General features: G+C 41.7%; 2 protein-coding genes across 14 annotated transcripts in view; one reads left to right on the top strand and one right to left on the bottom strand.

Moving 5' to 3' along the window:
• Nucleotides 1–12,591, bottom strand: part of SHLD2 (shieldin complex subunit 2) — a 31,031-nt gene extending 18,440 nt beyond the window's left edge. The window contains exons 1-4 of one of the 13 annotated variants that reach the window (XM_083439966.1): nt 11,333–11,685; nt 9,890–10,201; nt 8,604–8,679; nt 4,843–4,940 (exon numbers count right to left, since the gene is read on the bottom strand). The gene's annotated coding sequence lies outside the window, so the exon portion shown is untranslated. Of the gene's footprint in view, nt 1–4,842; nt 4,941–8,603; nt 8,680–9,749; nt 10,202–11,332; nt 11,947–12,267 lie in introns of those variants that run through there. The other 12 variants (XM_083439970.1, XR_014511019.1, XM_083439973.1 and 9 more) reach the window with 12 other exon arrangements.
• The window catches only part of GLUD1 (glutamate dehydrogenase 1), a gene marked incomplete at its 5' end in the record, with an annotated part of 34,246 nt that continues 19,684 nt past the window's right edge, over nt 12,262–26,823 (top strand). Inside the window, 3 exons of the mRNA XM_083440078.1 lie at nt 12,262–12,709; nt 25,223–25,303; nt 26,384–26,439. Of these exons, the coding sequence (XP_083296204.1) occupies nt 12,262–12,709; nt 25,223–25,303; nt 26,384–26,439 (585 nt within the window). The remainder of the gene's footprint in view (nt 12,710–25,222; nt 25,304–26,383; nt 26,440–26,823) is intronic.

Here is a 26,823-nt window from a genome sequence, read left to right as displayed (position 1 = left end):
ATCCACCTGAGCATCTTGCCCAAAGATGATGAATTTGACACTGCACTATAATTGCCTAGATTAGAAGGAACAATAGTTGGTTTTTAATCAGACCTGCAAGTACTCACTCGTTCAGATTAGCAAGAACAGTTGAGTTTAGAAGTAACATTAAACCACAAGACATAAGAACAAACCATAGTTAATTTAAAACAGGAAACAATGCTTGAACATGTGACCATGCAGGAGGAAGAAAGAGGAGGGAGGTGCGTATGAGCTTGATGCTCACAGAGGCTCATTCCCATAATGCTAAGCAATGCTTTGTGTTTCATCTCATGGAGGCCTATGAGGCATTCATTGACCCTTGTTATAAAATCAGAAAGGACAAGTGTCAAGCAGGCACATCATGGCACTGACCCAGTCAAGCACCTTGCCCACACCCTCAGCTGAAATCGTCCGATATCCATCTAATCACCTGCAACAAGCAGAACTTAAGCTGCCTTTTGGTATAAACCCCAATATATAGCCAAGCCAATAACAATGCAAGTTACTTTATCTGAAAAATGCATTTTTAAGACAGGAATTATTTATGGAGCAATCCTAAAATTATTTGCTCAAATGCTTGTAAAGCCTTAAACACATTTCACCTTTCATTTGCTTTTAATATCTAATACACAGAAGAATATGGGATAGCAATTTTAAAATTATGGAAGAAGAGAATGCTACAGTAAGGCTGTTAATAAATGTCAATTGCCCTGCATTTCTATAGTGACATACGGCAATCAGTTTTTTGTATTACATTTAGATGCTGTACTAAAGTAAAAAAGAGAGATAAAACCTGCAACTGACATATACTGGTTAGAACTAAAAGGCCCATTTCCATTACCTTTGTTAATTATTACACCATTTCTTAATCTGTTCCACTATAAGTGGCCAATAGAACATTAGCTTTTTATCTCTGAGGTGGTCAGAGTCTTACTGATGGGTCAATGATCTCTTAAAATGTGACTAACCACATCAGCAAGTTTGAGCTTTGCTACGAGCTGCAACTGATTGTTGTAACTACACAATTAGTAGCCATGAAAGAAAAAAAGGGCTTGCACAAGCAACATAACAAGATAGAAAGTATTTTGACACAAAGCACTGCTATAATGTCTCTTTCTCTCTCTCGCACACACATGATAATCTGTGGGGGGTTCTATTTTGTCTAGCAAATTATCTTTCGTCACTTCAACGACCAAATTAGAGATCAATGTTATAGTTACTTCTTAGCAAAACAATTAAAAGCCTAATTCTATGCAGAGTTAGGCACACCTAAACTTAGGGAGGCCTAACTGGCTGTTAGGGGTTACTTATATAACGCTTACTGTTGTACACAGAAGAACAGCTAGAATGAAAATGTAGTATGTGCACAACCCACACATTTAAAATCACAATTTGAGGACAAGAGAAACACTTGGGATTTCAAGCTGAAAACTATTCAAGGCCTTATTTAAATTTGCATTCCGGGGGAGAAAGCAAGTGGGGTGGAAAGAGGACACGTGATTCAGTCTCCAAAATGAATTGATTTCTCCTAACCTATTTCTACTCCCAGCGAAACAACTGTCCCACCACATGTGCCAGTAAGTGCCAATCTCCTGGCAGTCCCTCCAGCACGTGAGGAAGGAGCTCAATGACATATGAGCCATCCAATTTGGTGTCAGGTACCATTAACATGCTAATACCTCCCTCACATTTGCCAACATAGAATGATGTTTGTCTTGTACCACAAGGTCATCCAATCCTGCGCTTCAAGGGTCAGCTGCAATTCTGTTCCCACCATATAGTTATGCCATATATATACACTTTTATTCCTAGGCATCAATCATGGGTGTGATTAGGTGCCTTGCAAGTAGTAGCAAAGATATGGACAACCTGAGCTGTCCAATATAAAGGCAGAAACTGAAAACCTTGGGCATTCCAGTTCATGGCTGAAAATTATTGCAGGTGTTCTCATATCAGGGGATACCAGCCTTTTCAGCCACTGACATTTTTGGACCCATCGGCACATTTGCAAACTGGACAATCTGTCATGGGCATCACAAACACACCATAACCTATCCTTCTCTCTCCTCGCCTGAAATAAGACTTCACAACCCAAATTTATAATTACCCCTTTGCTTTAGTTTCCAGCAAAGGTATATATTAGTGACTCACAGGAAACTGGTCAGGAAGAAACAGTTTTGCATTTCCAAGAATTCAGTGATGTGGAACACTCGATCTAAAATGTGAATAGACATCTTTGGTACAATCAGAAATGTTTACAGTTATACAATGTCAAGTGTTCTTGGTTAAAGTGTAATGCACAGTCAACTTACGCAATGGAAGTGCATTCTACTCAAGATAGATTTGGGACAGAGTTGTGCCCAGATGTGTTTTGGGAACAAACAATGGATAAAGATTACAGCATTTTGAATGTCAAGCCGATTGCTGTACTTGGGGTCATGAAATATTTTGCTCTAACAAAAAAATATTTTCCAATTTTAAGAGATGTTACATCCAGCATGCAGCATGTGTGAACACATAAACGTCCATATCTGTATGTGCTGCTAAGCTTATGTGCACAGGCTCCTCCCTTGGGAAGCATTTACTGCTTAGTGGCACCAGTTTTATTATGGGGCCAGCTACGTACAAATAAATTGTTTGTAGAGCAAAATACACTGGCTCCAACACCACTATCTAGAGAACAGAGTGGACCCCAAGAATACAGAATGGGGCTAAATGTTCCCTGAGGCAAGAACAGTGGTATCTCGGGTTAAGAACTTAATTCGTTCTGAAGGTCCGTTCTTAACCTGAAACTGTTCTCAACCTGAGGTACCACTTTGGCTAATGGGGACTCCCACTGCCGCCGCGTCACCACCATGCAATTTATGTTCTCATCCTGAAGCAAAGTTCTTAACCCGAGGTACTATTTCTGGGTTAGCAGAGTCTGTAACCTGAAGCGTCTGTAACCTGAAGCCTCTGTATCCCGAGGTACCACTGTACTTTCTTGACAGATTTTGTAACACTGTAATCTACATTTACTTGCTTAGCTTTTCTTTTTGCTGAATTCCAAATGTGGGTGGAAGGTCTCACTAGCTATTGACCTCTGAGATCTTCTTAAAATGAAGAGGTGTTTTGTTTCATTCTTTCTGTAACAACTTACTTATGAAAAAATCCATGCAGAATGTATTTGAGCTTCCCCTAGAATCGTAGCTTAAAGTACTCACTCACATTTAAATGTGAGGCAAATCTATGGAATACAAGGAATAAAGTTGGAATTGACTGCATTAATAGTTCTGAACAATATTTTTAAAGTTAGCTTGATATGTAGCTAATTTTCTACAATTTTAATGGACAATAAGCTTCATTGAACAGAATGGCTCACTTTAAAGTGAATACAGGCAACTCCCAATTTACATAGGGGTTACTTTCCAGGACACCATACATTTAAGTGAAATCACATATATTTGAAACACCATTGAAAAAGCCTGCAAACACCCCATTCTGCCCCCACCCGTTTTTGTGATGTTTTGGGGACACTTCTGGGTTCAACGCGATGTGCATATGAGGAGTTGCACACATATTGAACATGCTTAAAGGTGAAATTGTCTGTGTGTAGGGACAGCATATTTATTTACTTCATTATAGCCCGATTTTCCTCACAGGATGGACCCAAAGTAAGTTACAACTTCATAGAAGAACTCAAAAGTAAATCAATAACCAAAATTACCATAAAATTAATATTTTTTTATACTGTTTTGAAAATATTTTCTAACCCTTCCCCCCAAACGCCCTGATGTTAGTTTTCCTAAAACGATTCCAATTGAACCAACTGAGTCTTGTGAGCCAGATTCACAACTGAAGTGTCAGAAGAGGTTCTGAGGTTCACAGCCAGTCATCAGCTTGACTTCTAATACTGATGACATAAGGAGTAAGACCTCACCAAAAGGTGTGAAGCAGGCATTCCCATTTATATTTCAATCTCTATATCTACTTCTAGCCAAGGTTTTGATTGCTTCCAGACAACCTGTTTATTGAGGGTTCATTTTGATGTTTGCCAGGTTAGACAATGCTGTGCCAAGCAAGCACTATTCTACACTTTCCTGTACATTTTCCTGTCACCTTCCTTATCGCCACTGATATTCAACAACAACAACAATCTTTATTACGGTCCAGAGACCCAACAAATTGTTACAAAGCAATACACAATTCATACAGCCTACCTCCATGTTAAACAAGCATTTTGTTCAGAATATAGGGATCATTGGTTCTTGCAACCACCAATAAAAACTTTGCCACTGCTAATGTTCTAGCATTTGTCTGGTCTTCCAATAGGAACCTGACACAGCGAGCCTCTGATTTTCCCGGGAAAGGTACCAACAAGGGTAGTATCAGTTCAGCCCTGGCTTGCTCATATTTTGCACAGTGCAACAAAATATGTTTTATGGAATCGATGTCTTGAGCACACGAGCAAAGTCTGTCCTGGTAGGGAACAGCTCTCAACCTGCCATCCAACACTGCAGAAGGAAAGACACTTAGTCTGGCTTTGGTGAAAAGCCTTCGATAGTTTGGTACTGTCAGGTTTTTAATGTAAGATGTTAACTTAAAGACATGCCCATATTGTACTCCTACTGCCAGCGGACTACAGACTGCGTGTGATCGAGATACTCTGGTTTCTCTTCAGATCGTATAAATCTTTCACCGCTGATATTCTTGGAAGTAGTTTTGCCGCACAAGTCCTCCAAATCAGCTTTAATGGTGAAACCTGAATTTGCCAGCATGTGATTTAATCCTACCCACAATCTTGTGACAGTCTTGAAGCATCTCCCCCCTGCCCCAACTCACCTCACAGAAAGTTGAATACAATTCAGTAGTCACTGCAGCTTAACTCAGATCAATTCACAGGATCATACTGTTAAATCTTTTTCAAAAAGCCATTTTCACTGTAAACAAAAAATAAAGAACTTGGTTATCTACTTGCTTGTTATCGGCATGTGAATGTTAGCAGTTTCAACAAAATGTTCTCTGTTTATATAAACAGTTCTGCTAATTGTTCATTTTAAATAGGAAAGAAACCAGTCCACCACTACTGACTTCAGGCTGTTTCTAGCTCAAATGCCACTTATCTATAAGACATTTGGAATCAGCAAGAGCAATGTTGATTTCTAGAGCTGTTTAACTTTAAGGAAAAAATAATACATTATGTAGCCCTTCTCAGAGACATTTTTTACCATTCAAGTATTTCATGCTTTGGGTGACCCCTCATCTATGACACAACTGTGAAAATTAGCAATGTTATTTTCCAAGATGTAAAAGACCAGAACTACATTTTAAAAAAGAGTCAGCTATCATAACGCTTTAAATTCTTCGTTGGGTGGGCAGGGGGAATGGGACAAATGCATACTTAAGGCTTGCAGATTGAATATTCAGTGTAGGGTGAGGGAACCAGCATACCTATGTGCATGTCAGTACCTGGCAGCCCTGCTGACCTTGAGGCCTGCGAGTTTCCTCAGCTGGGGATGAAATATGTTAAGTTACTCAAAAGCCAGAGAGAGAGAATCTGTTGGCACATAGTGGGGCCCTCGTTGTATGAGAGACAAAGAGGAAGAGAGTGTGTTGCCGTGAGTAAAATAGAGTGGTACCTCGGGTTAAGAACTTAATTCGTTCTGGAGGTCCATTCTTAACCTGAAACTGTTCTTAACCTGAAGCACCACTTTAGCTAATGGGGCCTCCTGCTGCTGCCGTGCCACCGGAGCACGATTTCTGTTCTCATCCTGAAGCAAATTTCTTAACCTGAGGTACTTTTTCTGGGTTAGCGGAGTCTGTAACCTGAAGCGTCTGTAACCTGTAGTGTCTGTAACCCGAGGTACCACTGTATGGGTTGGGAACTATTGCTAATACCGTTGGTTGTTTAATTAGTTTAAATGTTTTGCTTGTTTTTACGTACATATTTGGTTAAACTTAAAATGTTAATTTTTGTTGCTGTAGTTTTGCTTGTTTAACTTATGATAGCATTGTTTATTGGTCCTGTTTATAATATTTTGTAATTTTTCTATATTGTTTTTCACCATTTATTTTTATTACTTTGTTCCCCACAGTGGGATTGAAAACACAACTAAGAGTGGGCTATAAATACTATAAATAAAAAATATAAATAAATAAATAACCCACACACCATCAGCAAACCTAGTAATAAGAGAACTAAGCAGATGGATCTTCTACACAGGCAGCATTACAGAAGAAAGAAAATGAATTCTAGGGGCTTATGGAGCTTAGCAGCTACTCACACAACAACCAGCTGTACCAATAAGCAAGTAAACAACTTGCTTCTTTATCTTGGTTAATAGAAAAACCCTGTCTCAGCTGCAGTTATCAAGTGCAATATTGTGCTGGTAAATTGTGCTCCAAAATTATCAACTCCCATTTTTTTTTTTTTTTTTGCAGAGAATAGTCAGTAGTTTTAACTGGAATTCAGCAAGCATCACAAGTAATAGTGCCTTTTAATATTTGCTTGAAGATACCAAATGACTCTGTACACACTCCAAAAATATATACTTCAATTACGTTTTTTTAGATATGTTCCAAAGGCCAGAACTAAAATCTAGTCAGTGCAGATTGTGTTAAGAAAAGCAGAAACAGATCCCTGGTTTTCATTAAGGATTGCTGCCATCTGAGGGCTGTTGCCTGCCTGCATACCATGTCCTTGAACTAGGGAGTCCTGTTGCAGTGACATCAGCACATAGTTAAAGTTAACTATGATCGCCCTTCTAATCATGGCTTGTGGTGGGTTCACAAACTATGCTTAAAACAAACCATGGGGGGCAGGGGGCAATGTCCCTTTGCAAACCATGTCCCATTATGTCTGAAACAGATTGAGATGGTAGAAAAAGAAGCAGTTTAGTTATTCAGTTTTGTTGTTATAGCAGCTCTTGCCTTTAAACCCCCTGTGTTCCTTTAAGTGAAAAGATACATTTTACAAAGTTTTTCTTGCTTGGGATTTGCAAGATGACTCATGGTGGAAGATGTGGTTTACTCATGCTTCAGTCAAATTGGCTTCTCTCATAAACACAGACTTCATTTGAAGATGCTTCCTCTGCAGAATCCACATGCCTTTAAGAACTCCCCACTGAACTATGGAAAATCGCTCTTACAGTGGAGAATATATAACGGTCAAGAAAAATATGGTCAAGAAATAAAACCATAGAGTGAGAGAAGACTTTGTCAGAACTAGGCAATATGAAGCTCCCTTTCATCTGGAAAATGTATGCAACACGCTTAAATCCACACATAACCAGAAAGTTGTAATGCCAAAAACTCCAGTTAGCATAACACAAAAAGAAAAATGTGTGTACTCCAACAACTCAGTCCAAAACACTCTTGAAGACAAATACTAAAAGGGCAAAGCAGCTACCGTATTTTTCGTCCTATAGGGCGCACCGGCCCATAGGACGCACCTCGTTTTTTTGGGGGGGAAATGAATAAAAAAAAATTATTTCCCCCCCTCAGCTGCGGCTGCCGCCCCAAGCCTTGCGGACACCCGCCAGAAGCAAGGGGAGCCCTCTGGAGGGCTCCCCGTGCTTTGGGCGGGAGGCTGCCGCCCCAAGCCTCGCGCGCTCGGCGGGACCTCCCGTCGGGCGCGCAAGGCTTGCGGACACGCCCCCGAAGCACGGGGAGTCCTCCGGAGGGCTCCCCGTGCTTCGGGCGGGAGGCTGCCGCCCCAAGCCTCGCGCGCTCGGCGGGACCTCCCGTCGGGCGCGCAAGGCTTGCGGACACGCCCCCGAAGCACGGGGAGTCCTCCGGAGGGCTCCCCGTGCTTCGGGCGGGAGGCTGCCGCCCCAAGCCTCGCGCGCTCGGCGGGACCTCCCGTCGGGCGCGCAAGGCTTGCGGACACGCCCCTGAAGCACGGGGAGTCCTCCGGAGGGCTCCCCGTGCTTCGGGCGGGAGGCTGCCGCCCCAAGCCTCGCGCGCTCGGCGGGACCTCCCGTCGGGCACGCAAGGCTTGCGGACACGCCCCCGAAGCACGGGGAGTCCTCCGGAGGGCTCCCCGTGCTTCGGGCGGGAGGCTGCCGCCCCAAGCCTCGCGCGCTCGGCGGGACCTCCCGTCGGGCGCGCAAGGCTTGCGGACACGCCCCCGAAGCACGGGGAGTCCTCCGGAGGGTTCCCCGTGCTTCGGGCGGCAGGCTGCTGCCCGCAAGCCTTGTGAGCCTGTGGGAACTCCCACAGGGCTTGCAAGGCTTGCGGATAGCTTCCTGAAGCCTGGAGAGCGAGAGGGGTCGGTGCGCACCGATGCCTCTCGCTCTCCCGGCTTCAGCGAAAGCCTGCATTCGCCCCATAGGACGCACACACATTTCCCCTTCATTTTTGGAGGGGAAAAAGTGCGTCCTATGGGGCGAAAAATACGGTACTTGCTTATATAACTGGCTCAGCCACATTATGGTTTGCATCAACCTATAGCAAGTAACATTATTTCAAAGGAGATTATTATGCATTGCACAAAAATATGGCCATTCATGCGTCATTGTGCTTCTATAGTTGTATAGTGCCTGAATATTTTACATGAATTGGTGAAATGTAAATGTGGTTATAAAAGGAAAGTTAAGATGTACCTTTTGTCACATAAGTTACTGACACATAAAACTGCACCCTAATATTTGTCAGTGGGAACTGCCAACATAATGTAACCTACATAACAAAATGGAGAACAGCAAACAACAAACTATAAAAACTCCAGCCATTAAATCACCCTGAACACATCATCCCACTCCTCTTTCTACGTACCAAGAGACAACTATACTTACTTTTTGAAATACAAGGCAATAGTCTAAGGATGCTACAGCCAACGTGTTGCTAATATTGCTTCAAAAGTATTTCCCATTGCTAAAAAGGTTATTTGTTTTTCATAAAATTGGTTAGAACAATCTCCCTACAATCATAAACTAATTTAAATGTGCACTGTTCTTTCCACTTCATATGTATTCCCAGCCCTGTAACCTTAGTTGATGTTGCAATATCCAGGCACCTGATAAAGAACTTTAAGGAAAAATATTTATGTAAAAGGCCATAGCAAGCAAGAAGCAGTAAGGGAGTACAGAGTGCATGAAACCAGTTTATGCTGGCCAACAGATCATATAAGCAACACAAGTTTAATGCAAGGGCAGTGTTTCAAACTGCCAGGTACAACATGTTGAGATTGATATTATGAGCTAAAATATAGGCCTGTAAAAGTCAGGGCTAAAGCATTTTATAATGGTCTAATGTTTACACATTACCCAATTGACAGAACTTTATTATAAATATAGTAAGAAAAACTAGTGCAGTGCTGATGGAGTTAGATTTGGAGAACTAAATTTAAATTCCATGGGTCAATTCTCTGGTTATGGCCAAGTTATTATTTCTCAAACTCTGGGACACGTGCGTAAAATGTAGGTCTTTCAGAACCAGGGTTATATGGTCCTGGCGGCTGCTCTAGTCATCAGTTTAGATGCTGCATTCTGGATTAGTTATAGTTTCAGAGTCACCTTCAAAGATAGCCCCATGTATAGCATGTCACAGTAGTCCAAGTGGGAGATAACCTTACACACACAGGGCTGTGTGCACAGTACAGCCTGTCATTCATAGAATTGATGTAAATAAGGCATCATTCTTATCTCCAATGTGGGCTACATTTTGCAGAACTGATATGGTGTCTCACACAGGAAACAATAATATTAAATTATATGGCAAACTCAAGAAATGTGGTTAATTCCAGTTACCCACTGAACAAAAGCAGTCACACATTCCTGCTTTTCCCAGGAAATGTGCTATGAATGGATGAAACACTCCTGGCAGCTTTCTTGTTGACATCTCTGAATAGGGCACTACTTCTGGAGTTCGCTGGTGGAAAGCAAATTACCTGATTGAAGAGGTACTTATTTCCCTTGGAACATTCCTTGTGCTGTTATTGTTTCAGTCTAACAGCAGGCTGGTAGGCTTCATCCTGTCCACTAGTAGGTGCCCCAGTCTGAAAACTGAAGCTCTTCCTATATTTGAACCACACATGAGACAGGATTCCAGCTTGCTGTTTCACGGCTAGATCCCTTCCTTTCAAGCCTTGGCAAGCAAACTCTAGCTAAGTCAGCAGTTGGAATGTCCAGGAGGCTGGCAAAAATTACTTACTGTCATTGCCCTCCCCTGCATCTCTCTTTTTTTCTGCTGTTTGTCTTCTCTGGAAGAGAAACAAGAAAGCCAGCTGTAAGTTATCTAACCTAGTGAGACAATCTTTCTATACTGTATTTAAGCTAGGCTGCTAAGGCTCCTTGACAGACAAAAAGCAACACCAGCAGCTGGAACTTTATTGTATATTTTCTTTTTGCTTGCTGAATTATTGATTTCATTTTCTTTGAATTTATTCCGTAAACTGCTTTCTCCACTGACCTCAACCTCTGTGTTTTGTATTTAATACTAAGTGGATTTTTCTTGTAAGCTGCTTTGGGCAAACTCAATGTAGAAAGGCAACATATAAATAATGTATTAATTTATTATCCATCAAAAGACCTATTGGTTCTAAGTAAGCATGCCAATCAGCTGTTTACTTGTAAAAATAATCTGCTACTCTCTTTGTGTGCACCATAAGCAAACATCACACCATAAGCCATCTGCCAAGGTATGGAGGAGGAAAAATAACCATTTCTTAGACTAGAAGCAGCTCCAAGAGAACACACAGTCTTAAAGGTGCACTGTCACCAATTTTGGTCATTTGCACCACAGGAAAACAGCGATTCTAGTCTATTTTCCCAAGGGAAGAATTTTTCCAGGATTGTTCCAGGCCTTCTCAGTAGTCATCTGAAGACAGCCCTGTTCTGATATTTTAATGTATTTTTAATCTTCTGTTGGAAGCCGCCCAGAGTGGCTGGGGAAATGGGTGGGGTATAAGTAATAAATTATTTATTATTATTATTATTATTATAGTCGAGCGTACACTGTGATATGCCCTCTCGTAGGATGTCAAAAAAATAAAGTACTCTGACTTTTAGAAGACATCTGAAGGCAGTCTTGTACAGTATAGGGAAGTTTTAAATGCTTGATGTTTTAAGTTAATAAGTTTCAGCAAAATTGAGTAAGAAGTACTCTGGATCAAAAAGAAAAGGGTCACTTGCAGTGGTTCTTTTGAGCAGGAACTCTGGGGAACGGAGTCCCTTTACTTTTTTAAAATTAATTATTATTATTTGTCGGGGGGCGGGGCTGGAACATGCACCCAATGCCTGAGCCAAAAATCCACCTGCACCCGTAATCAATTAAACTGTGGTTATTCCTAATCCAGATCATGGTCTGTTTGAGTTGATTAATCACATCTTACATTTTGCCACTGCCTCGCCCTGCGACTGGGCCCGCAATAAACAAAGCAAACTTCCTGGCGAGTTTCCCCCTACTTCCTTCCCCCCGATAAAAATCAAGAAAGCAGCGCTGGTCACTCATGGATGCGGTGTGCGAAGTGTGAGGCAAGACATTTCCAGGAGAGCCTGAGGGAAGCCACCGCCGAGCAGCGCAATACGGGGGAAGGCCTAAGCCCGGGAGGAGAGGAATGCAAGGCGGCCCTCGGTGCCTGTCAGAAGGACCGAGAGGCCAGCGAGGCCTTCCTTTATTTACTAAAGCGGGGAGCCTCACGGCAGCTACCCTCCCGCGCCCACCGGCTTCGCCCGGAGACAGCCGACTTACCACCCCCGAACATACACCCCAACGGTTAAAATACAACCTCCGCTGCGCGCGCTTTGCTAAAAAGGAGGCGGGACAAACCGGAATCCCTCACCCAATCAAAAAGCTCTCTCTTACCTCAGACCCGCTTTCCCTCCGCCGCCGCACCGCGCAGGCGCGCTTCCAAAAAAAAAAAAAAAGCGCCGCCCGAGAACACGGGCTCCTCCCACAGCCGCCGAAGGAGGTGGCGGTTAATGGAATGGGTGCGCCTGCGCAATGGCAGGAGGTATTACCACGACCCCTTCCCTTCCCCACCCTTTGGGCCCGCCCCCTGTTTGCCTCCCGCGGAGGGGCCCATTTAAAGGCAGCGGCGGGGGCCCGCTTGCGCTTGTTGTCGAGCCATAGGGCAGCAGCTTCCCTCCTCCTCCTCCCTTTGCTCCTCCCACCCCTTTTTCCCCGCCCTGCCGCGTCGACGCCCTTCAGTTTTCCCCCCTCTCAGAGCGGCGAGCGCCAGCCCAGCGTCTCCCTTGCCCTTTTGCCGCCGCTGAGGTAAACCGCCGGCCGCCCCCCGAGACCCTTTTCGCCGCCGCTACCATGTACCGCTGCCTCGGGGAGCTCCTGGCGCCCGTCCGCGCCGCGGGCTCGCCGGCTCTGTCCGGCGCGGAGCCGTGCGCGGCTGCCCTGCTGGCGGGGAGCGGTCCGGGGAGGAGGAGGGCGACGACGACGAGTCGGGACGACGGCGGGCGCCGCCAATACAGCCAAGCGGTGTCGGCGTCGGAGGACGACCCCAACTTCTTCAAGATGGTGGAGGGCTTCTTCGACCGGGGCGCCGGCATCGTGGAGGACAAGCTGGTGGAAGGGCTGCGCACCCGCGAGAGCCCCGAGGAGAAGCGGCACCGCGTCCGCGGCATCCTGCGCATCATCAAGCCCTGCAACCACGTGCTCAGCGTCTCCTTCCCCATCAAGCGGGAAAACGGCGAGTGGGAGGTGGTCGAGGGCTACCGGGCGCAGCACAGCCAGCACCGCACCCCCTGCAAGGGAGGTGAGCCTCGCCTCCCCGAATACCCACCTCCTCCTTCGCTTATTTCCGTGCGCGGCGTCATGTTTTCTCAAAACTTGGGTTCTTGTAGGACTACAGCTCCCATCGTCCCTGACCACTGGTCCTGCTAGCCCTAGGGATGATGGGAGTTGTAGTCCGACAAGAGCCGAGAACCTAAGTTTGAGAAACGCCAGCAGTGTGTTGTAATATGGCCTGGGGGACCAGAGTTCGAATGAGCCACGAACCTCGCTGGGTGGCCTTGCGTTTAACTGCTTCTTTGGGGATCACTCCTAGCAGAGTAGAATTGTCTTCCATAAACACGGTTTTTACAGCGAGTCCTACCTCACAGGGTTGTTGGAAGGAGAGGAACCGTGCACACCGCATTGAGCTCCATGGAAGAAGTGGTGGTGTACTGTATAAATAATAAAAACCACCTCGCCAAGCTGCTTGGTTTTCTTCCTCCCGAGTTGATTGATGCGCCTCCCTCTCTGAATGGCTCTACCTGAGCCCCAATGCAGAAAAAAAAGGCCATCTCAAAGCCTGTTCATTAAAACCAAAGAAAACAAGAGGGGGTGGGGAACCCTGAGTCACAATGAATGGGAAACAGCATAGTCCCAGCCAAGATAACTAGCGCTGTATTCTGTGTCCCAGCCAAAATGACTGTGTATCCATTGTGGCTTGGAAAGTGCACAGTGTTTGAAGTGGTGCATGACTCTTAGCTTTTTTTTCCCCCAGCAGTGGACCACTGAAGGGGGTAGCCCAGAGATGAGTTTTCCTCATCAGTAACTTTAGCAAAGTAAATGCCTTCCTACCCTCTTCCCCATCAACATAGTCTGGAGTTACCATATGCATTGGGTGTGTGTACACGATGTACTTTGCTACTGAATTAAACAGGTCTGCTGAGTGGGTTGGCTGTAATGTAGTCATTGCCCTCTTGAGAGCTTTCCCTTCTAATATGACTATTGTGGTTTCAACAGCTTAAAAAAAGATAACTAATCTTTTGTGCCTGTTTACTTAGGAGTAAGTCCCGTGTAACCCAAAAGAACTTTAGAGTAAACCTGCATATAAGATGAGGCTTCTTGGATTAGGTCACTTGCACATACGTGCTCAGCACTTAATTTACCACAATCAATTATTGTACCTGGGATGATTCCATTAGAAAGTATAGTTGTTAACAGGAAGTATCATAGTACTGAATTTGTATGTAACCTACCTTCCTGTGGTGTATGTGATCAGGGATTCCACTTATTTTTAGCTTTGTAACAGTATGTTAAAGTAGTTTGGGATGAGAGAGACTGACCCATGATCACCTGGTGAGGTGTGTGTGTTTTTGTGTCTCAGATTCTCTCATTCTAAATGTGTGATGTCTTCTTTGCATCTGCCAAGAAATGACTTGCAGAAGTCATCAGAAGCTGAAAGTGAAAGTGGGAGCAATCTCTTAACTGGTGAAGTTGGCACAGAACAAAGATGTGAAAAGCTCGCCTGCTAAATTTCTGCCGACCAGGCAGTTTTACACATGCAAAGAATAAAATACATGGCAACTAACTATTTTGTGCAGGCAAATGTGTGGCTAGCCTGGCTGCCATGTTGGCATCACTGGCATCATGAAGGGAATCTGCACCGCAAGCAGAAGGTCCGAGGTTCAATCCCAGGCATTTCAAAATAGGGTTGGGAGAAACTTCTACCTAAAATCCTGGAGGGCCACTACCTCTATAAGGCAGCTTCCTATGTTCCTATTTTCCACAGTGCCTTGGATCTTGCACTGTTTGGGGGTATTGTGGAAGAGAAATGGCACCCACCACAAAAAATAGTTAAGAATATTCGGAGAAACCTCTGCAGTGGGCTCTTTCTAAGCAGTGAAGGGAGGAAATATAAAAAAAAATCCCTTTAAAAGCTGAGAAATTCAGCTTTGCTGTAATAGTACATACCAAGAGTACATACCTTCTCCAGTTTTGAAACTCTCATTCTAGGCTCATTTTGCTACAATTTCATTACCCTGAGCAATTTCTGAATTCTGGGCACAGTACTACACCTAAGATTTCAGATTAAAAGTAGGAGGAAAGGAGGACCTTTTTCTGCCTCTCCACTTCCAACTACTCTCTGAAGACTGAAGAAGAGACCCTCTTAAGAATATTAGGGAGGTTGGCAGGAGAAGGACTAGACCAGGGGTCAGCAAGGTTACCTCGCCTGAACTGGTACACTCCAGCCAAGATCCCTCCGTGGGCCGGATCGCGTGAGCGCCTGTGCCAATGATGTCCTGTGTCTGTGCAGATGTCTTTTCCGGCATCTACGTGTGCGCAGACGCACAGGTGCAATTTTTGGTGCAGCGGAAGCATGTTCCTGCCCCGTGCTGTGCTGGTTTAGCGCTGCGTGCGGGGACTTGCCGAGCGGGCGGCTCAGTTCGGGGGTGGCTTGTGGGCCAGTTAAACAACCCCACTTGTGGCCCATGGGCCTTAGGTTGCCAACACCTGGACTAGACTATGTGAGAAATGAACATAATATTTTAGCTCCAGTTCATTCATTTTCAGCTTTGTATTCTTGTTATAAAAAAAGCACGCCTAGACATTCCGTTGTTGCGCCCATAACCTAGGTTTAAGGTGCCATTTAGCTCCTAGCTTTCATATCTCAGTTTCTAACACTGTTCTTCTTTCATACACTTCTTACAGAAATTGTTTTCTAGTTTGCTAACTACATAAAGTGTAGAATTCTTATGTGCTTTTCCATAATTGTTTCCATACCACCTATATAGTTTAAGTAATTACGATTTAAAAATTGCTCCTTCGGGAGTAGTTATATGTTGTATAGTAGGCAGTCTCTCCTGCAGAAGAACTCGTCTATGATTTACATACTCCAGCACCATATCTATATCCATGACACTGGGAGTAAATGTGCCTTGAGGGTATGTAAGATGGAAGTAATTGTTTGTGCCTTGGGAGGCAACACTTAATTTCTTTGGAGGAGGAAATGGAGGAGGAAATACTGTTTCCAAAGGCAAACTGTTGAGTAATCCTGTAGGGATTATTCAGTATTAGGTGCCTCACTCCACACATGAGAACATACGCTCATAGAAGACAGAGGAGTAGAGCTTTGGCATTTATCATTAAGTTAAATAAGTGCCTTTTAATTTTTTTGTCTGCTTGCTTGTGTGATCAGGGTAGAACTATAATGCAATCATATACATGTTTACTCAGAAGTAAGACTTTCAGCATGGCTTATTCTTGTGACATCTCATATGTTCCATGCAGATTAGCTGAGGAAGCCAAGGATCAGAAAGGGGACAATTTGCATCCTCCTGAGGAGGCTTTGTGGAGAGGTTTAAACGTGTCTGCCCAGTACTGAAACTACTTTAATAAGAAAAAAAAGATATTTGGGCTGCTGTAGCTAGAAAAACGTAATTGGGGTGGGGGGCAGATTAGACCATAATGCATGTGGCAGTCAGTTGCCTAAGGGCAAATCCTGCAAAAACTTAAGAACTCTAAAAACATCCTTTCTATGGTATTCTGTGCTCCTGATGAGGTTACATTGGTAAGGTTGTTACAAAGGCTGTTAAGGTGCATTTTGGCAATCAGAGAATTTAATCTCTTGTTCCGAAAGAAAATCATTTCAACATTTTCCCTCATCTCAGCCCTATGACAACTGAACTTCCTCCAAATTCTTGCAGCAGCTCACCACAAACTTCTTTCCTGTTGAGTTTTATAAAAAGATCCTTTGTGGAGTAGAGGAACTTAGTGTACAAAGTTTCAAAGAAGCTGGTTATTTATTGGGATTGTCCTCCTTGAAGCTCCTGTGATTTTTGCTTAATCTACAGTGGCTGTATCAGCCTCAGATACAAGTACAAGAGCTGTTTGGTATGCCAAAATCATGCTCTAAGTTTGGTAATACAGAACAGTATGTATGTATGTTCTTCAGACGGTGGAGTTTACAAAAGAAATTGAAACATCCAGATAAATGCTCAGTAAATCTGAATAACAAATGGAAAGGAAGTCCTATAATACAGCATATAAATACTAGCAGAACCATATCTAACGTAAATCTTTTCCAAAATTGGTTAACATCACATGATTGTACGAATAATAGTGAGTAAAATAACTACTCCTTTGGAAGGGAACTGATTTATCCTTTAGTGACCAGATATTATGGTGAAGATAACCTAAGAGATGCACAAAGCAACTGCTGTATTCTGCTTGCAGCTCCTATATCTTGCTGACATAGTAGTTTTGCAATATTAACTTTTATCAGTGTTTTATTGAGTAGCACCTAGTTACCAATAGAGCATACAGTATTGCACAAGAAGCTCGGTTAGGTTGGATTGGCTTATGTGTAAATGCAACTGAGATCCTAAAATCCCCATTCTACACTTTAGTGACCTGCTCCATACTCAAGTTTCCCCGGAGTTGGGAAGTCACAATTCCTATGATTTTCATGCATTAGTTCAACAATTTCTATGTAGAGAAAACAGTATTAGTGGTAGAAAGTCAGCTGAGAAGTAGTGATGTTGCATATATGTAGCTTTGTAGTGACTGCTGGAGGTGGTAACCAAATTTATATCATCCCCTGGGTAAGTTTAAGTCATGCCCCTAGCTCCCTTTCCCTCCAACTCTTTGTCTGCTTCATTTGTTACTTATTTGCAATTATTAAAAACTTAGTAAGTTTAAATTTAAAAAGTATATGGAAGGAGTGGGATAGTGAGCTATGTAGTGAGTATGACAAAAAGCACAAATCCAGTTGTTTGTGCCACCCATACAGCTGCCTCTTGAGATGCGTAGTTTTCCCGAGTTAGTAAACTAAGCTCCAGATGTCCATAATGTGCCCTAGAGTGGGAAGTACCTAATACATTTGATAGGCTTGCTATGAAAGCTTGTTGCTGCTGGTTGACTCCTTGAAAAATAAAATCTTGCATCCCAGAGGAGACCTCTTTTGTAATAGGATCCAGACAGATCCTTTAGGGGCTTCCAAAAGTTTGTGTGCATTCAGGGAGATTTGGGACAGCTGTGAATATCTGACCCTTTCCCCACATCAATACTACTTTTTAAGAAAAAATAATAGTGTGGGGTTTACTAGTAGAAAAACCCATGCCCAAATAAATCCTCACTCTGTTCAGCTAGGGATGGGGTTCACATCCTGTCTGGACACCTTACTGCAGAAGTCTGACCGTTATATCCTAGTACTTGGAAAAGCTAGAAGCAAAGCTTTTTATAACTTCACTGCTGTATACTGACAGATGTTCTTATACTGATTCTTGATACAGCATTGATAATTTAAGGAAGATTTACTTAGAAACACCAGTATTGGGGCCTACTTATGATTTTAAAAAATAAACATGCTCGATCCTTTGGGGTAGATAGGATAAAGTAAATGTTTGAGCTTCAAGTAGATGCTTGGATACTAAACAAAATTTGGCTTTGGCTGTTTGCTGTCAGCATAGCTGAAAGAAATCATTAATCTAGGACGGAACAACTACTAAGCTGAAAGATAAGACCTGCTGTTTACCAGGATCAGTGTTAAATACTCAGAAGATTAAAGTCAAAAGGTCAAAAGTGGTGGATTTTTTAAAGGTTTGCATACATTGAAATGTTAATCAGTCAAAGGATTTTGAATTATTTTTGTTCTTTACTAAGGTTATGATGTCACACGTTCGGTGAAATTTAGAGTGCTTCACTTGTTAATTTTTCTAAAAACAAAGGTTTTTTCAGCTACTTGAGGCCCTGTAATTGGAGATTCAAGGCCACTGAATTTGGAACATTCTGCATGCAAAGCATGTGATCTACCATAGAACTGTTGCTCTTTTAAGTAGCTCATACTGAGCATTTATGTAGTGCTTCTAGGGAAGCAGTTTTGAAGCTCTCTTTTGTTGTTGACAGCTTGGTAGTCTTGGTGGACCACTTTATAAACATTTTTCTTTCATACCAACATCATTACAACCAGTGCTGTAGTATGAAAATTACAGCTTGGACCAAGCTGCTGAGAAGGTCCCCTTCTGGTAATTATTATTTTTTGTTTGGCAGAAAGTAGTAAACTGCATCAAAGGAAAATCATAAGCTCTAGGGGAGGGATAAGCAACCTAAGGCCCAATTGCCTTCTCAGTCCGGCCCACAGACAGTTCGGGAATCGGCGTGTTTTTACATGAGTAGAATGTGTGCTTTTATTTAAAATGCATTATTTGTGGAGCATAGGAATTCATTTTTCTTTTCTTTTCCAAAATATAGTCTGGCCCACTACATGGTCTGAGAGATGGTGGACTGGTCCATGGCTGAAAAAGGTTGCTGACCACTGCTCTAGGGGCTACAGTGCCTTGTTTGCTTATTGGATAAATTTGTCCCTAGACACCCTGCTCTACCATACTTGTGGTGGGAAGCAGACAGAAACTGCTGGGTTCTTTTTTAATTCATAGTACTGCTTACCTGCAGGATAAGGGAAATGCTCTATATAAGTGACTAATAAAAGAAATCCTGTTTGATGTAACACTTGGCACATAATGTAATTCATTAATACAAATAATATAATTTATATAAAAAGTCATCATTTATATAAAGAAATGCAAAAATTTCCCAATATCTCACACTGCCTGTTTGACTGCGTGCTTCGAGGCGGTGCTTAACGGGAAACTACAGCTGTTCTTGTTAATCATATAGACAGCTGCCTAGAGAACTAAATGTATCCACTACAGGAAGTAGAAGTTAGCAATGTGCAACAAACTTCTGACTCTGTCTGTACTTCTCATAGCAAAAGCTTGTTAGACCAACAGATTTTGGGCCTGAAAGTAACTCTTGATCCTATAGTGATGAACAAATCTGTGCTGATTCTTGTGTCAGCAAAAGTAGATGATTGACTTCGGATCCTGTTCAAACAGGGGATCTTAAATCCTGTCAGCCTTACATATTGGTATGTAATATATTTAAAGTCGTAGCAGTTTTAACCAATACTAGATTAATAACTGCAAGTGTCTCTGTTGGATCACAACATAAAAATTAAACTACCTATGGTTACTGGTTTCTAACTACATAATTTTATATCACTTGCTACCTTTTGAATTACTGCTGATATTTAAATTTCAAATGCTGTTTGTTTACTCAGTGAACCATATATTCTTTATAGTGTGCATAAAACAAAACAAATTTGGAAATACTAGTATAAAGGTCCTCCCATGAATCTGCTCAACAACTAAATCCTATAGATTTCTAGTATGGGCCCTAGCATTGTGAACTTTTTGCCTTCTCATCCATTCTTAAATTGAATTTGGCCACAATAAAGTGATGCCCGTGTATGTTGGCAGTCATGTACTTTTCATATTGCACTATACAGGTTTTTTAAAAAAATGTATATAATAGGGAAACTCTAAAGACAATTTCAGATTGGCAGACTCCAGTGTGATTCTTTAATTCACTGATGACACGACTTGTCCTTATGTGCTGTGGGGTATTTTAATGCCATTTCTTACCTGTTGCCTAACAAGATGTTGGCTGTCCCTTCCCTAAGGCTGTGTAGAGGCTGCTGCAATGGACAATAGTGATCTGACACTGCGTTAGCTTCATACAATTAGTTTCATATGGTTATGAGTGGTAGTGGTACTTACGGAACATGAGTCATAAATTAGTGATAAGTGTACATGGGACTTTCTGTATGAAAAAAACAAGTCCAAGAAAGATTCATCTTTTGAGACCTTGAAGAGCTGTTGCCAGTCAGAGTAGATAGTGCTGTGCTAGATGGTGCATTCGTCTGACTTTGTATGTGGCAACTTCATTTGCTTATGTCATAAACATAAGCAGAATGGCCCTGCTGGATCAGGTTGAAAACCCAACTAGTCCAACATCTAGTTCTCACTAGCCAGATGCCTATGGAAATCCCACAAGCAGAAACAAATTGGCCAACTTGTTTTGTCCTTTGTTCATACTTAGAAGGTTCTTATTGTCAATGCAACCATCTTCACTTTTCCTTTCAATTAAGATTTTATTAAGATTTTATTACTAAAAAATGCCTAATGTGTATATATCTAGCAATGTCTAAATAGTATTAAATCCAGATCACTCAAGTGTGGCTTGGTGTTGTATAGGGAAACCAAATACAGTGGTACCTCAGGTTAAGTACTTAATTCGTTCCGGAGGTCCGTACTTAACCTGAAACTGTTCTTAACCTGAAGCACCACTTTAGCTAATGGAGCCTCCTGCTGCCACCATTATGTCCCCATCATTGCCATTTATTGTCACTTAAACTTGGTTACCTTTTAAATGAGCCCTCTTTCTCTACTTTCTTATGTCTGTGATGTGTGTAGCAATATATGTTACTTTTAAAAAAATCTTTTCCTTTTGAGAGTAGCTAACCTAGTTTGGGTGTGTTGATATGGAGACAGCCATAGGGGGGAAAATATGTGAAATATATATTTTAAAACTCTATAGTTTATTCTTCCTTTCATAAGCAGAAGTCACAGGATTGCTCTCAAGTTTGCTGATGATTCCAGAGTAACTTTCACTACTGTTCCATTGCAAAGGAGATGAATCAGTTGTTAATAAATCACAATGTCTTTCTTGCATTTTTGGGTGTGCCAGGGAAGGAAAATCCCTAAACAAATAAGATTCTTTGCTGGTTCAAGTGGAAAGTATTTTGCATAGCTATGAGTCATTTAAGTCTTTTACAGAATAGCATCTTGTCTCCTCTTCTTTGAGTTTTAGGAGTTATAACAGTATTGTGCACAACCAAATAAGAAATGTTAACTTTGCTGTGTAACTTCCATGTAGGGGCCTTACCCCTGCCCTTCAGCACTTTTCCAATGGAGCTCTTTGTTTAGCTTCATGAAACAGTGGGTAGTTTTCATAGCTTACTTGATTAAAAACAAAGTATCAGTGAGCTATCAGTAACAAAGATCCTCCTGCCATTTAGTTTATTTCTTTTTAGTCTTCTGGTGTTCCGTCAAACAGATACTGCCAAGATACAACATTTTAACCTTTTTGGTATGCTGATGCAACAAATTGGGCTGTTTAAAATTACATGTCATGTTGATAAACCTAGATGCATTGCCAAATGCATACAATATAGTTATTTCCCTTCTTTGCTGATCGGGAACAAAGACTGATACCTTCACCAGTGATTTGACTGAGAGGTTATTTGAACCACTGTCTCCCCTAGTCCCAGCTTGACTTACAGGTGATAATTTTGCAGGTACTTTGAGATGGTGTTGCAGAGCTAAGCTGCTCATTGGCGCACACGTTCTTTGTGGCCCATCATGGTCTCTTGTCAAACTAGTGTGCAGTTTTCAAATGGGAGTTGAGAAAAGCCATAGCAAGCTCCTAGCAGTTGTTACCACTACAATCTACGGGGGTGGCGGTTTGCTGTGGAATCTTACTCAGTAGCTGAGTTGAATGGGTGAGTAGTGATGATGATGATGATTTATATACCACTCTATGCCCACAGGCCTCAGGGTGATTCACAAAATAAAATTGCAATATAAAAACATAGACTACATAATCCTAATAAAAACAGAAACCAAATAACGCCCCCCCCCCCATTTTTTAAGGGCATCGGATGACAATCAACCAAAGGCCTGGTTAAAGAGGAATGTTTTTGCCTGGCACCTAAAAGTGTATAATGTAGGCACCAAGCGAACCTCCCTGGGGAGAGTATTCCACTGCAAACAAAGGCCCGTTCTCATGTTGCCACCCTCCGCACCTCTCAAGGAGGAGGCACACGAAGAAGGGCTTCAGAAAATTATCTCAGTGTCCGGGTAGGTTCATATGGAAAGAGGTGGTCCTTGCGGTATTGCAGTTATGAACAACTAGCTTCCTTGCACTGAATACCTGAAGCAGTTTTCTAGGCTCTTTTAAGTACAGTAAAGTCTATACTTGCTGATATTTATACATCCACAGCACTTTAAACATAAAGATATGTGGCTACTTAACTCCTACATATCAATGCCGCGCCATTTCATTATTTATTGTCCATTTCCATTTTTGCTATATGCACTACAGCTGCATCATATTCAATAATATTTTATTCGTTTTACTTAGAGATGGAATTGATTGCACAGAAGCTGCTTGCACTCTGGACTAGTCAAATTCACCACTCCACTAACTTGGGAATATGACTCCAATTGCTAATAATGGTCTTTACCTTCATGCACTACATCTGTAACCTACTATTGCTGAATTAGCTCCAGTTCCATAGTAGGGTGTAACAAGAGTAGCTGCCAGACAGACATTACATACAGTCTTATTCTATTGAAGATTAGTTGTGTTCTGTATTATGTAGTGCACCTAATTGCAGATGGTCCAAAGCTGAATGGATTTTGTCTCAAATTGCAATTTATGAAACTCCTTCATTTATTGAAGTTTGGTCATTTAAAATAAATGAGATAGTTCATGTAAGTACTGTATACTTATTTGAGAATTAATTTTAATAGGCTCTAGCAATCCTGAAGAATCCCTGATATTAAGTTGTCTAAATACCAAAGAAATTGAAGGATCCCCTCCCCCAGGTCTTTAAAGGATTATCAACTAAACATCTGATTCTAGCACCAAGCAGCTGGAAATATTCCAGCCTTAATTGTGATTCAGGAGAGCTACATGTACAAGAGGGCTTGCACTAGTTCAGCGGGTTTAGAAAAGTTTTTTAATGTGGGGTTGGGGGTGGGTGAATGCTCTACCTCTTGGAAATGTCTTTTGAGCTCACATACTACTCCCATAGTTCTTTGGGTCCTAGTCTTTGGTTCCAGTCAAACTGGAAAGAATAATAAGTTGACTGAAAACTAAGACTGAAACTTTATCACTATACTCAAATTAATATGTATATCCTTATCTAGGGTGCCCAGGTATTGAGTGATTCTAGTGCATATACAGTGTAGTTTGGGTTCTCAAGTATTGAATTTCTGCTTATGCTTTCTAAAGGTGTTGGTGGCATTTTCAGTACAAAGCAGTACAGTATCTCGCTTAAAAAAAAAAAGTGCCTTGTGGATCCAACGTGGTAAATTTCTAACTGCTGGAATGAACTTGTCGTGACAGTTACTGAACTTGCTGCCTTGCTCAGGGGATTGGGCAACCCTAAGCGTGCTAGCAGACAGCAGGCATGCCTCCGATTAATGTGCTTCCGAAAGACTGAAATGATGAAATGTTGACTCCAGCTAGAACAAACACTGCAATACTGTATGCCCTTGTACATTCCAGGCATGTTACCATTAAAAAGTGGTTCATCTCTTTCCTCCATATGCAGTTACTAGCTTGGCTTCAGAAATGAAGGCGAATGTAAACTGAAACATTTCTGCTCCAGCAAATGATACCAGAGTTGTCAAGGGAATACCCATATTCAGAATGCAGCAACTACACAGAACAGTGTGGATGGCTCTTGTTTCATTGTACTGTCTCAACTAGCAATGGTCCTGCACTTATATTTTCTTAATGGCAACAACATCACAACTTATGGTTCAAGTAGTTCCTTGAGAAAGGCAGCATGTCCTGTCTTAACACTAATTTTTCATGTATTATAGTTAAACAATTAGTTTACATTCTAGATTCAGAATTGAAAGAGGAATCATTTGAGCTGATTTTGTGTTTCTTAAATACAAATGGAGTTGCTAGAAGCCACTTTTGTACAGAATTGAAATCTCATTTAGCTGACCTTTCTTTGCAGACTTTTTCTAGAAATATATATATTGGCTAAAGTGACACCTTCCAATTGTTTGTTTCTCCCAGAGCAAGTGTATATCAAGAGGAAGTAATTCATAGGTCATTGCTCAGCCCCTTTCACAAAAGGCAAAGGATAATATATATATATATTTTTAAGATTCTGTTAAGTCACTGTAATATCAAAATGAAGGGGGATAATTCTTTTTCTTTAAAGTAGAAATTATTCATATTGTGGCTTCAGGTATTCCAAGCAAACAAAACTCGCCTCTTGAGCAACAGCTTCCTGCATATGGTAGTAATTTCCAAACCACACACTAACAACCAAATGTGAAGACAGCATTTTGCTCCAGTGCATAAGGGCTAGAATTGGAGTATACCAGTTCTTTGCCTGCAACACTGCAAAACAATGGCAGAATTGCAGGGGTGTTAACCAATAATAATAATTTTATTACTTACATGCTGCCCATCTGACTGGGTTGCTCAGCCACTCTGGGCAGCATCTAGCAAAATACTCTAAACAGTCAAACATTAAAAACTTCCTTAGCGTGGGTATGTATTCTAGCGCAAACATTCAGGACAGATTGTGTCAGTAAGTTTCTTGGCATATTTATTAATTGCTACTAATCAAGGAAGGGTATTCAGTTTTAGTCCTTGAATACACACACAGCTTTATTGTGGTCCATAGACCCAAAGTTTGTAGTATTTTAGTTCTTGGATACCTTTGCTGCATACAAATTTGGGGTGTTTTTTGTCTGTCTCCAGAGAACTGAAAAATTGCTTGTGTGGGACTTTTTCACAGTGATTCTTTTGCAATGCTTCTTGTGCAAATGGCACTTAATTATTAGCCTTTGAGGCTTGTTTCTACTTGACTATGAAAACTTAAGTTGGCTTATTGTTTTCCTTACAGGTATTCGGTACAGTACAGAAGTGAGTGTCGATGAAGTGAAAGCTTTGGCTTCTCTAATGACATACAAATGTGCCGTAGTGGGTAAGTGATGTTTGTAAAGGTCCATGTACGTTCAGTCATTGCCAATGCTATTTAAGAATCTTGAGGCCATGTCAAACTTAAATCTCAAGCATTACATTAGAATATGAGATGGGCTACTTACGTATTTATTATATATAAAATATTTAATTCCAACTGTTCTTCATTTGATGTTTTCAGTGAAGCAGTTATCTGCTTAAAATGAGAAGGGATTTAGGTTTAGCATTGAATTAGCATAGCCTTTATTTAAGCACTTGCCTGTTAGCCATGGGCAACAAAGAGTTGCATGCAGCTAGCGAAATTGGCTTGTGGAGAGAAGATGGATCACTTCAACCCTTTTCTGTGCCCAGCATGGAAACCAAGCTGACTGCCAGAGAATAAAAGCTACCTTCACACCCAACCTAGAAATATAGCTGCTGCAGGAATGACAGAACTCATCCCTTCTCTGCCATATCCCAGCAGTCTAGTAAACATTATTTGCCAGTTATTAACTTTTGTGAACTTTCTAACAGGGCTAAATTAGTGGGATGTGTTGGCAGCAGAGAGTGTTTATATGGGGAATAACCATATTTACTGATTAACAGGATTTGGGAACACACCAAATCAACCTACAATTTATATAGTGTTAAAGCTGCCTGTTAAGCCCCACTAATTCATAAATCAGACTTAATTCATTGTTTTAAAACACACACATAGGCCAGTTTAGGTGTTCCCTTCTTAAAGAGGGATTAGGATTATACCTCAGGGTCCTGTAGTCTTTCCCCTGCTTTCTTTCCCAGCTTCGAAATGTTTGGGAATTTGGGCTCAGCAAAATTCTTCAGTTTCTATGATTTATCTCCATATATATGTGATTTAGTGCCAGTAATAATCTGCATTGCTTGTAAATGCTTTTTATGTTGCTGTACGCCACCCTGATGTTCTGCAAGGGGGGGTATATATATTATTTTGTTAATCAATAAAAATAGAAAATGCCAATACTCATCACCAGTAGTGGCAGGTTCTGTTTTCCCCATCACTTACCCCTACTCTTATTTTGCAAGTTTTATATTCTTGTTTAACTTAAGCACAAACATTTGTTTTCAGACGTGCCGTTTGGTGGTGCAAAGGCTGGTGTAAAGATCAATCCTAGAAATTATACAGTAAGTTCCAATCTGACAGAAATCTTTTAATCAGCATGTTTAGGTTGGGTAAGTTTGAGCAATTACTCTGCTATAGTAGGGCTATTGTGACAGTGGGGTGGAAATCTTGCATTCTGTAGCATGTTGAGGAATGAAACATAGGCAATGTATTCGCAATTTAAGGTTTTAAAACAAGTAAGGTGTTTCAGAATCTCCTATGTAAAAGGTTACATTGCTTAAATTTATTTACAGGGGTCCACAGATTTTGGCTGACCTTGTTAGCCAACCAAACATTTAAACTCACCAAGACACTGCTCCCCCCCCCCAAGAGCTGGATGTTTTCACTGTTCCTCAAATTCATTGCAAAGTTGGGGTCAATCCCATGTCTCCTTCCTGCTGTTCCAA

This window comes from Podarcis tiliguerta (assembly GCF_965153285.1).
Source record: "Podarcis tiliguerta genome assembly, chromosome: 5".
NCBI classification, from domain to species: Eukaryota; Metazoa; Chordata; class Lepidosauria; order Squamata; family Lacertidae; genus Podarcis; species Podarcis tiliguerta.
Note: the sequence above shows the minus strand (reverse complement) of the source record. Positions and strands in the feature narration are given on the sequence as shown.